The 12,699-nt window shown below is 46.8% G+C and overlaps 1 protein-coding gene across 1 annotated transcript in view; it reads right to left on the reverse strand.

Moving 5' to 3' along the window:
- stoml2 (stomatin (EPB72)-like 2) overlaps window positions 1–3,184 on the reverse strand; it is a 71,117-nt gene extending 67,933 nt beyond the window's left edge. The window contains exon 1 of the mRNA XM_068032723.1: window positions 3,076–3,184. Within this exon, the coding sequence (XP_067888824.1) occupies window positions 3,076–3,174 (99 nt within the window). The 5' untranslated portion in view covers window positions 3,175–3,184. The remainder of the gene's footprint in view (window positions 1–3,075) is intronic.
- Window positions 3,185–12,699: the final 9,515 nt, after the last annotated feature.

Genomic DNA, 12,699 nt, shown 5'->3' on the forward strand with positions numbered 1-12,699 from the left:
TGAAATGTTAACTCTGCTTCTCTCTCCACAGATGCTGCCAGACCTGGAGTATTTCCCAGCTTTTGCTTTCATTTCAAATTTACAACATTCACAGTATTTTGCTGTTGCACTACATGTCTGTTCTTCTACTCCTTTTCAGTGTAGCTGTCCTCTCCTTATTCCTCCTCCCAGACTAGATCACCTCACACTTATCAAATTTCATCTGACATCTATCATCTCAACTTACTAAACTATCCACACCCACCTGAAATCACCGTTCGCTCCAATGTAACTATGGGCAATGCCACAGGAGAACATTTAATATGAGCAGCGTGGTTGAAATAGTTAAAAATTATTCTTCTTTCTTTGGCCTCCTTGTCTAGAGAGACAATGGGTAAGCGCCTAGGAGGTAGTTAGTGGTTTGTGAAGCAGCACCTGGAGTAGCTATAAAGGCCAATTCTAGAGTGACCGACTCTTCCACAGGCGCTGCAGATAAAATTGGTTGTCGGGGCTGTTACACAGTTGGCTCTCTCCTTGAGCTTCTGTCTTTTTTCCTGCCAACAGCCAAGTCTCTTCAACTCGCCACTCTTTAGCCCCGCCTTTATGGCTGTCCGCCAGCTCTAGCGATCACTGGCAACTGACTCCCACAACTTGTGATCAATGTCATGGGACTTCATATCGCGTTTGCAGACGTCTTTAAAGCGGAGACATGGACAGCCGGTGCGTCCAATACCAGTGACGAGCTCGCTGTACAATGTGCCCTTGGGGATCCTGCCATCTTCCATGCGGCTCACATGGCCAAGCCATCACAAGTGCCGTTGGCTGAGTAGTGTGTATATGCTGAGGATGTTGGCCGCCTCGAGGACTTCTGTGTTGGAGATACGGTCCTGCCACCTGATGCCAAGGATAGTCCGGAGGCAGCGAAGATGGAATGAATTGAGATATTGCTCTTGGCTGACATACGTTGTCCAGGCCTCGCTGCCGTAGAGCAAGGTACTGAGGACACAGGCTTGATACACTCGGACTTTTGTGTTCCGTGTCAGTGTGCCATTTTCCCCACACTCTCTTGGCTAGTCTGGACATAGCACCGGACGGCTTTCCCATGCACTTGTTGATTTCTGCATCGTGAGAGAGGTGATAGTTGAGCCTAGGTAGGTGAACTCTTGAACCACCTCCAGAGCGTGGTCGCCGATATTGATGGATGGAGCATTTTTGACATCCTGTCCCATGCTGTTTGTTTCTTGAGGCTGATGGTTAGGCCAAATTCGTTGCAGGCAGCCGCAATCCTGTCACTGAGTCTCTGCAGACACACTTCTGTGTGGGATGTTAATACAGCATCGTCAGCAAAGAGGAGTTCCCTGATGAGGACCTTCCGTACTTTGGTCTTCGCTCTAAGACGGGCAAGGTTGAACAACTTGCCAACTAATCTTGTGTGGAGGAAAATTCCTTCTTCTGAAGACTTGAACGTATGCAACAACAGCAGGGAGATGATGATCCCAAACAGTGTAGGTGCAAGAACACAGCCCTGTTTCACGCCACTCAGGATAGGAAAGGGGACTGATGAGGCACTGCTATGCTGAACTGTGCCTTTCATATTGTCATGGAATGAGGTGATGATACTTAGTAGCTTTGGTGGACATCCGATCTTTGCTAGTAGTCTGAAGAGACCACGTCTGCTGACGAGGTCAAAGGCTTTGGTGAGATCTATGAAAGCAACATTGAGGGGCATCTGTTGTTCACGGCATTTCTCCTGTAGCTGGCGAAGGGAGAACAGCATGTCAATAGTGGATCTCTACCTCAGGGTAGACATGCTCAGCCAGCTTCTGGAGTCTGTTTAAAATGACTCGAGCGAAGACTTTCCCCACTATGCTGAGCAGGGAGATTCCACGGTAGTTGTTGCAGTCACTGCGGTTACCCTTGTTCTTATAGAGGGTGATGGTATTGGCATCGCACATGTCCTGTGGTACTGCTCCCTCATCCCAGCACAGGCAAAGCAGTTCATGGAGTGCTGAGAGTATAGCAGGCTTGGCACTCTTGATTATTTCAGGGGTAATGCCGTCCTTTCCAAGGGGCTTTTCCACTGGCTAGAGAATCAATGGAATCACTGAGTTCCGATTTCGTTGGCTGCTCGTCCAGCTCATCCATGACTAGCAGAGACTGGGCTGCACTGAGGGCAGTCTCAAACATTTTCCCTGGAGTACCGTTCCAGGTAGTGCTCCATCGTTTGCTTGCGTTGGTCAGTGATCATGTCCCCTGATTTAGACTTGAGGGGGGTGGGGGGAGGGGGCGATCTTCTTGATGGTTGGCCCAAAAGCTCTCTTAATGCCATCACACGTTCCTCTGATGTTTCCAGTGTTGGAGGCCAGCTGAATACAACTGCATAGGTGTTGCCAGTAGTCATTTGCACAGCGCCTGGCTGTTCTTTGTGCAGCACTTCTGGCTACTTTAAGTGCTACGGATGTTAACCGCTGGCGGCTTTCTTGTAGTTCAACAGTGCAATGCGCTTAGTGGCTATGACAGGTTCCAGCTCTTCAAAGTGAGATTGAAACCAGTCTGCATTCTGCTCCTCACTTGTCATAGGTACAAACATACAAATTAGCAGTAGGCCACTCGAGCCTGTTCCACCATTCAACAAGATTATGGCTGATCTGATTGTAACCTCAACATTTCTGTATTTCACATGACACTGCTAGCGAGGGCAAACAAGTTCGTTCCGAAGAAGGGTCACTGACCCAAAACGTTAACTCTGCTTCTCTTTCCACAGATGCTGCCAGACCTGCTGAGTCGTTTATGAACAAAGTTGGGGGTGGCGTGGTGTAAAATAGCACCCGCCACAGACCGATAGTAAAACCCTCCCTGCTGACTGTACCTCCCACCAGAACTGATAATAAAACCCTTCCCACTGACTGTACCACTCAACATGACAATAAAACCCTCCCCCGCCGGCCAGCGCGGTGAAGAAGCGCAACCACGTGAAACAGCTCGAGCAAAATGACAAACCGCCGGCACGCGCCGTATCCAGGCGCCCCTTGTCCGCGAGGCCCCCAACCAACCTCACCCCAGCCCAACGAGGCCTTGCCCCGCTGCCATAGTTACCTGAAGTAAGGCCTGTCCCCGAATCAACGAGCGCAACATCTCATCAGCTACAACCCGGAACTGGCGGACAGGAAGTACGGCCTGTCCCCCCCGGCACATACCAAAGCTGCAACCAGTTACGCCGACTGGAAACACAGAGCAGATAATCAGTTCCGGCAGCACTCAGAGCTCCCACCCCTCTTAAAATTCGTGACACTTTACCTACCGACTCACCCATTTCTGAACCATCGCCAATATTTTTAAACACACCTGTTCTTATTGCTGATATATTTTGCATTGAAACGAATTAGGTTTGCCAACCCTCCAGGAATGTTCTGGAGTCTCTAGGAATTAAATATTAACACTAGATACTGCTGCGAACAATCCAGAACAAAAAAAGCGTTGGTGCATTAACAATTGTGTTTTTTGTCGTTTTCTTTGAAGATTTTAATTTAGGACTCCTCTTGCATAGAGGAAAATAAGTCTGAGCAGTTGGGGGCAGGAATACATTGAACCAAAGTTGCCAACTCTAAACCGAATCAATGAAATAAATGTAACAATGTAAATTTTTTACGGTCTGAATGTTAATTCTGAATTCCCCACAATTTGGTTTTGCTTTGAGCCTTGACCTGTTTCACTCATCTCAGTGGTCAGACTGCACTGTGTTCTGAACAAGACACAAGCTATATGGAGGGAGCGCAACCGAAGAACAATGAATCCTCAAGTCATTGAACTTCAGTCAGAAGACTGAGTTTTGAAGAAAGGTTGAACAAATATTGCCTTCTCAGCTTTCAAAAGAAGTGACTGCAAGGGTTTTCAGAGCTAAGACTTTATTACAAGGGAGTTGGCGTATAAGAGAACAAAGTCTTGCTGCAATTATACAAGGCTTTGGTGAAACCAGACCTGGAGTACTACGTAAATAAAAGCAAAATACTGCGGATGCTGGAAATCTGAAATAAAAACAAGAAATGCTGGAACCACTCAGCAGGTCTGGCAGCATCTGTGAAAAGAGAAGCAGAGTTAACGTTTCGGGTCAGTCAACTCTGCTCTTTTCACAGATGCTGCCAGACCTGCTGAGTGTTTCCAGCATTTCTTGTTTTTATTACTGGAGTACTGCATCTAGTTTTGGTCTTCTAATCTAAGGAAGTATATACTTGCCCTAGAGACGGTGCAATGCAAAATTTCACCAGACTGATTCCTGGAATTGAGGATTGACCTATGAGGAGAGATTGAATAGATTGGGCCCAAACTCTATGGAGTTTAGATGAGAGGTGATCTCATTGAAACATATAAAATACTTAGAGGGCTTGGCAGGGTAGATGCTGAGAGGCTGCTTCCCCTGGCTGGAGAGTCTCAAATATCGACTGAGGATAAGTGGTTGACGAGAAATGTCTTCATTCAGACAGTTGTAGATGTTTAGAATTCTTCACCCCAGAGGACTGTAGATGCTCATTCAGTATATTCAAGGCTGAAATCGATAGCTTTTTGGACCCTAAGGGAATCAAGGGATATAGGGTGGGAGGTGGAGCTGAGGTAGAAGAACACCCACGATCTTATTGAATGGTGGAGCAGGCTCAAGCAGCCATATGGCCTACTCTTGTACCTATTTCCTATGTTCTTGTGTTCTTCTAAGTTGGTAAACAGTATAGAAAATGTAAGTGCAGAACATTTGTCCAAATTAAAGAATAATGATAGGAGAAGCAAAGAAAATTTTGAACTGATGTCAGGGAACTCTTCACAAAAAGTGATAGGATTATCCTGGAGCCTCCAGGAATTAAAGATTACTCTTCTAGACACTGCTGTGAGCAGTCATTGGGACATTAGAAAATTAATTTTTCATTTTTGCTCAACACTTAAGTTTATTAGTTATAACAGAGGTGCAGAGTATTTCTTAAATGGTAAAAGATTAGAAAGTGTAGATGTCCAAAGGGACCTGGGTGTCCTTGTCAATAAATCACTGAAAGCTAACATGCAGGTACAGCAAGCAATTAGGAAAGCTGCTGGTATGTTAGCCTTTATCGCGAGAGAATTTGAATACAGGAGTAGTGAAGTCTTGCTTCAATTGTATAGAAGCTTGGTTAGACTGCACTTGGAGTACTGTGTGCAGTTTTGGTCCCCTTACCTGAGGACTCAGACCAAAGAAGTTGCATCATTCCAAGCAGAAGGGCCACCCGCGCATCAACACGAGCAGAATTTCTCACCCACAGCTGTTACAAAAATTTCTAAATTCACTTGTAAAAGCCCTTCAAAACACTCCCACAGGGGATGCTGAGGCCAAGTGGGCCCACATCAGAGACGCCATCTATGACTCAGCTTTGACCACCTACGGCAAAAGTGCGAGGAGAAATGCAGACTGGTTTCAATCTCATACTGAAGAGCTGGAACCTGTCATAGCCACTAAGCGCATTGCACTGTTGAACTACAAGAAAGCCCACAGCGAGTTAACATCCGTAGCACTTAAAGCAGCCAGAAGCACTGCACAAAGAACAGCCAGGCGTTGCGCAAATGACTACTGGCAACACCTATGCAGTCATATTCAGCTGGCCTCAGACACCAGAAACATCAGAGGAATGGATGATGGCATTAAGAGAGCTCTTGGGCCAGCCATCAAGAGGATCGCCCCCCTCAAATCTAAATCAGATGACATAATCACTGACCAACGCAAACAAATGGACCGCTGGGTTGAGCACTACCTAGAACAGTACTCCAGGGAGAATGTTGTCACTGAGACTGCCCTCAATGCAGCCCAGCCTCTACCAGTCATGGTTGAGCTGGACATACAGCCAACAAAATCGGAACTCAGTGATGCCATTGATTCTCTAGCCAGCGGAAAAGCCCCTGGGAAGGACAGTACTACCCCTGAAATAATCAAGAGTGCCATGCCTGCTATACCCTCAGCACTACATGAACTGCTATGCCTGTGCTGGGACGAGGGAGCAGTACCTCAGGACATGCGCGATGCCAATATCATCACCCTCTATAAAAACAAAGGTGACCGAGGTGACTGCAACAACTACCGTGGAATCTTCCTGCTCAGCATAGTGAGGAAAGTCTTTGCTCAAGTCGCTCTAAACAGGCTCCAGAAGCTGGCCGAGCGCGTCTACCCTGAGGCACAGTGTGGCTTTCGTGCAGAGAGATCAACCGTTGACATGCTGTTCTCCCTTCGTCAGATACAGGAGAAATGCCGCGAACAACAGATGCCCCTCTACATTGCTTTCATTGATCTCACCAAAGCCTTTGACCTCGTCAGCAGACGTGGTCTCTTCAGACAACTAGAAAAGATTGGATGTCCACCAAAGCTACTAAGTATCGTCACCTCATTCCATGACAATATGAAAGGCACAATTCAACATGGTGGCTCCTGATCAGACCCCTTTCCTATCCTGAGTGGCGTGAAACAGGGCTGTGTTCTCGCACCCATATTTTTTGGGATTTTCTTCTCCCTACTGCTTTTACATGCGTTCAAGTCCTCGGAAGAAGGAATTTTCCTCCACACAAGATCAGGGGGCAGGTTGTTCAACCTTGCCCGTCTCAGAGCGAAGTCCAAAGTACGGAAAGTCCTCATCAGGGAACTCCTCTTTGCTGACGATGCTGCTTTAACATCTCTCTGAAGAGTGCCTGCAGAGTCTCATCGACAGGTTTGCGGCTGCCTGCAACGAATTTGGCCTAACCATCAGCCTCAAGAAAACGAACATCATGGGACAGGACGTCAGAAATGCTCCATCCATCAATATCGGCGACCATGCTCTGGAAATGGTTCAAGAGTTCACCTACCTAGGCTCAACTATCACCAGTAACCTGTCTCTAGATGCAGAAATCAACAAGCACATGGGAAAGGCTTCCACTGCTATGTCCAGACTGGCCAAGAGAGTGTGGGGAAAATGGCGCACTGACACGGAACACAAAAGTCCGAGTGTATCAAACCTGTGTCCTCAGTATCTTGCTCTATGGCAGCGAGGCCTGGACAACGTATGTCAGCCAAGAGCGACGTCTCAATTCATTCCATCTTTGCTGCCTCCAGAGAATACTTGGCATCAGGTGGCAGGACCGTATCTCCAACACAGAAGTCCTCGAGGCAGCCAACATCCCCAGCTTATACACACTACTGAGTCAGTGGCACTTGAGATGGCTTGGCCATGTGAGCCGCATGGAAGATGGCAGGATCCCCAAAGACACATTGTACAGCGAGCTCGCCACTGGTATCAGACCCATCGGCCGTCCATGTCTCCGCTTTAAAGACGTCTGCAAACGTGACATGAAATCCTGTGACATTGATCACAAGTCGTGGGAGTCAGTTGCCAGCATTTGCCAGAGCTGGCGGACAGCCATAAAGGCGGGGCTAAAGAGTGGCGAGTTGAAGAGACCTAGCAGAGGCGCAAGGGAAGAGCCAACTGTGTAACAGCCCCGACAGTCAAATTTTTCTGCAGCACCTGTGGAAGAACCTGTCACTCTAGAATTGGCCTTCATAGCCACTCCAGGCGCTGCTTCACAAACCACTGACCACCTCCAGGCGCTTACCCATTGTCTCTCGAGATAAGGAGGCCAAAGAACCTGAGGAAGGATATTATTGCCATAGAGGGAGTGCAATGAAGATGCACCAGACTTGTTCCCGGGATGGCGGGACTGTCCTATGAAGAGAGATTGGGGAAACTGGGGCTGTATTCTCTAGAGTTTCAAAGAATGAGAGGTGATCTCATTGGAACCTACAAAATACTTAAAGGGATAGACAGGGTAGGTGCAGCTAAGATGTTTCCCCTGGTTGGGGAGTCTAGAACCAGGGGACACAATTTCAAAATAAAGGGGAAGCCACTTAGGACAGAGATGAGGAGAAATTTCTTTACTCAGAGGGTTGTGAATCTTTGGAATTCTGTACCCCAGAGGGCTGTGGAAGATCAGTCATTGAGTATGTTTAAAGCAGAGATTGACAGATTGCTAAATACAAATGACATAAGGGGATATGGGGATCGTATGGGAAAAAGGCATTGAAGTGGATGATCAGCCATGATCGTGTTGAATGGCGGGGCAGGCTCGATGGGCTGAATGGCCTACTCCTGTTCCTATTTTACTATGTCCTATAAGATATCAATGGACTAATCAGGTGGGTGAACAGTGACAAATGAAGTGCAATCCAGAGAAGCGTGAAGTAATGCTTTTGGGGAAGGCCTACAATAAATGGTAGGATACTGAAAAGTGTAGAAGAACAGAGGGACCTTGGGGTGCATGTCCACCGATCCCTGAAGATGGCTGGGCAGCTAGATAAGCTGGTCAAGAAGGCATATGGGATACTTGCCTTTACATTTCTATGCCTTGGCTAATAAGAACTGAGAGGTTACACTGGAACTATATAAACATTAGTTAGGCTGCCGCTGGAGTACTGCGTGCAGTTCGGGTCATCACACTACAGGAATGATATGATTACACCAAATATTTACAAAGACTGGGAATTTTAGTTATGAGGAAAGTTTGGAGAGGCTAGAGGAGACCTAATTGAAGTGTATAAAATTAAGAGGGGTCCAGATAGAGTGGATTCCTCATTCCCCTTGGTTGAGGGGTCCATAACCGAGGCATAAATGTAGGGTAAGAGGCAGGAGGTTTAGAGGGAATTCAAGCAAAATATTTTTACCCAGAGGGTGGTGGGGATCTGGAACTCACTGCCTGAAATGATGGTCGAGGCAAAAACCCACATATCATTTAAAAAGTACTTGGATATGCACTTGAAGTGCCGTAACCTACAAGGCTATGGACCCAGAGCTGGAAAGTGGGATGAGGCTGGATGGATGTCAGCTGGCATGGACACAATGGGCCTTGTGTCCATAGCCTTGCCAATTAAAGCACTTCAGGTGCATGTCCAGGTATCTTTTAAAAGAATTGAGAGTTTCTGCCTCCACCACCATTCCTGGCAGTGAATTCCAGATGCCCACCACCCTCCAGGTGAAAAAGTTTTTCCTCATGTCCCCGCTAATCCTTCTACCAATCACCTTAAATCTGTGCCCCCCTGGTGATTGACCTCTCCGCTAGGAGAAACAGGTTCTTCCACTGTATCTAGCCCCCTCATAATTTTGTACACCTCTGTTAAGTTACCCCTCAGCCTCCTCTGTTCTAAGGAAACAACCCTAGCCTATCCAATCTTTCCTCATAGCTGCAAATTTCGAGCCCTGGCAACATTCTTGTAAATCGCCTCTGTACTCTCTCCACAGCAATTATGTCCTTTCTGTAATGTGGTGACCAGAACTGTATGCAATACTCCAACTGTGGGCCTAACCAGCATTTTATACAGTTCCAACATTACATCCCTGCTTTTGAATTCTATACCTCGGGCAATAAAGGAAAGCATTCCATATGCCTTCTTCACTCTATCTACCTGCCCTGCCACCTTCGGGGACCTGTGGACATGCACTTCAAGGTCTCTCACTTCTTCTACCCCTCTCAATATCCTCCTGTTTATTTTGTATTCCCTCACTTTATTTGCCCTCTCCAAATGCATTACCTCACACTTTCTAGATAAATTCCATTTGCCACTTTTCCGCCCACTCAACCAAACCATTGATATCTTTCTGGAGTCTACGGCTAACCTCTTCACTATCAACTACACAGCCAATTTTTGTGTCATCAGCAAATTTCCCAATCATTCCTCCCACATTTAAGTCCAAATCATTAATATATACCACAAACAGCAAGGGACCCAACACTGAACCCTCTGGAACGCCACTGGAAACAACTTTCCATTCACAAAAACATCTGTCGACTGCTACCTTTTGTTTCCTGGCCCTAAGCCAATTCTGGATCCAACCTGCCACATTCCCCATTTCCCATGGGCTTTCATTTTACTGACCGGTCTGCCGTGTGGGACCTTGTCAAATGCCTTACTAATCCTCCAAGAATTAATCCAATCAGGATACGCAACCTTATGATTAATGTGTGCGATGAATGTTCTGGGTAGGGTAGTGAAGGCAATCCACAATCACTTAATAAACAGTTGGATGTTGCAAATAGGACAGTGGTGGTGGGAGGGTGGGGGGGGGGCAGTGTCTCTAGATCTTCTCTGACAGATGAGCTGAATGAGGCAAATGCTCCTGTTCATCGATATCAAACGTGATCACAATTCCTCAGGTTAAGAGGTGTGCTTTCTTTATGTAATCCACCAGAATACTGAGATATATGTTTAATGTGATATAACTTGAATAATATGATTTTTTTTTAGTTCTAACTATATTCCTGAAGCGTTTGCTTTGTTTTGTTTTTGCTGTTTTGGATGGAATTTGTTTTAAAGCAGTACTCTAACTGTTGACTCTTGTTTAAATTAAACGCATTTACTGCATACTACCAATAATGCCACCAGTTTCTAAACTTGAAATGAGACTTTGACAGATTGGCCACTTTTAGCCTCTCTGTTAATGATACAATTAGGATAACAAGAAAAGCAGACAGGCATGTCAGGTGTCATTCATTTCAGTTTAAAATTGTGACCTATTTCAAGTACATCTCGATTAAACACTGCTGCATTATAGTTTTTTCCATCACTGTCTCCCTTGCTGATCATAAATGCCACTCTTAACATTTCCCCAATGTTGACAGTATTATGCAGTGAAACATGTAGGTTTCCAATTGCATAAGACAATTACAACTCACATAACCACAGAACAATTAAAAGGAAAAAAAGTACATCTTGAGAATTAAAAACGTCACATTACTCAAGTTCTTCTTTGGCCTCCATATCTTGAGAGACAATGGGTGAGCGCGTGGAGGTGGTCAGTGGTTTGTGGAGCAATGCCTGGAGTGGCTATAAAGGCCAATTCTTGAGTGACAGGCTCTTCCACAGGTGCTGCAGAAAAATTTGTTTGTCGGGGCTGTTTCACAGTTGGCTCTCCCCTTGTGCTTCTGTCTTTTTTCCTGCCAACTGCTAAGTCTCTTCGACTCGCCACACTTTAGCCCCGCCTTTATGGCTGCCGCCAGCTCTGGCAAACACTGGCAACTGACTGTCACGACTTGTGATCAATGTCACAGGACTTCATGTCGCGTTTGTAGACGTCTTTAAAGCGGAGACATGGACGGCCGGTGGGTCTGATACCAGTGGCAAGCTCGCTGTACAATGTGTCTTTGGGGATCCTGCCATCTTCCATGCGGCTCACGTGGCCAAGCCACCTCAAGCACCGCTGACTCAGTAGTGTGTATAAGCTGGGGATGTTGGCCGCCTCGAGGACTTCTGTGTTGGAGATACGGTCCTGCCACCTGATGCCAAGTATTCTCCGGAGGCAGCGAAGATGGAATGAATTGAGACGTCGCTCTTGGCTGACATACGTTGTCCAGGCCTCGCTGCCATAGAGCAAGATACTGAGGAGACAGGCCTGATACACTCGGACTTTTGTGTTCTGTGTCAGTGTGCCATTTTTCCACACTCTCTTGGCCAGTCTGGACATAGCAGTGGAAGCCTTTCCCATGTGCTTGTTGATTTCTGCATCTAGAGACAGGTTACTGGTGATAGTTGAGCCTAGGTAGGTGAACTCTTGAACCATTTCCAGAGCGTGGTCGCCGATATTGATGGATGGAGCATTTCTGACGTCCTGTCCCATGATGTTCGTTTTCTTGAGGCTGATGGTTAGGCCAAATTCGTTGCAGGCAGCCGCAAACCTGTCAATGAGACTCTGCAGGCACTCTTCAGTGTGAGATGTTAAAGCAGCATCGTCAGCAAAGAGGAGTTCCCTGATGAGGACTTTCCGTACTTTGGACTTCGCTCTGAGACGAGCAAGGTTGAACAACTTGCCCCCTGATCTTGTGTGGAGGAAAATTCCTTCTTCTGAAGACTTGAACGCATGTGAGAGCAGCAGGGAGAAGAAAATCCCAAACAATGTGGGTGCGAGAACACAGCCCTGTTTCACGCCACTCAGGATAGGAAAGGGGTCTGATGAGGTGCCGCTGTGCTGAATTGTGCCTTTCATATTGTCATGGAATGAGGTGATGATACTTAGTAGCTTTGGTGGACATCCAAACTTTTCTAGTTGTCTGAAGAGACCACGTCTGCTGACGAGGTCAAATGCTTTGGTGAGGTCAATGAAAGCAATGTAGAGGGGCATCTGTTGTTTGCGGCATTTCTCCTGTATCTGACGAAGGGAGAACAGCATGTCAATGGTCGATCTCTCTGCACGAAAGCCACACTGTGCCTCAGGGTAGACGCGCTCGGCCAGCTTCTGGAGCGTGTTTAAAGCAACTCGAGCAAAGACTTTCCCCACTACGCTGAGCAGGGAGATTCCACGGTAGTTGTTGCAGTCACCTTTGTTTTTATAGAGGGTGATGATAATGGCATCGCGCATGTCCTGAGGTACTGCTCCCTCGTCCCAGCACAGGCATAGCAGTTCATGTAGTGCTGAGCGTATAGCAGGCTTGGCACTCTTGATTATTTCAAGGGTAATGCTGTCCTTCCCAGGTGCTTTTCCGCTGGCTAGAGAATCAATGGCATCGCTGAGTTCCGATTTTGTTGGCTGTATGTCCAGCTCAACCATGACTGGTAGAGGCTGGGCTGCATTGAGGGCAGTCTCAGTGACAACATTCTCCCTGGAGTACAGTTCTAGGTAGTGCTCAACCCAGCGGTCCATTTGCTTGCGTTGGTCAGTGATTATGTCTCCTGATATAGATTTGAGGGGGGCGATC

The sequence above is a fragment of the Heterodontus francisci genome, chromosome 1 (genome assembly GCF_036365525.1).
Source record: "Heterodontus francisci isolate sHetFra1 chromosome 1, sHetFra1.hap1, whole genome shotgun sequence".
Classification (NCBI taxonomy): Eukaryota; Metazoa; Chordata; class Chondrichthyes; order Heterodontiformes; family Heterodontidae; genus Heterodontus; species Heterodontus francisci.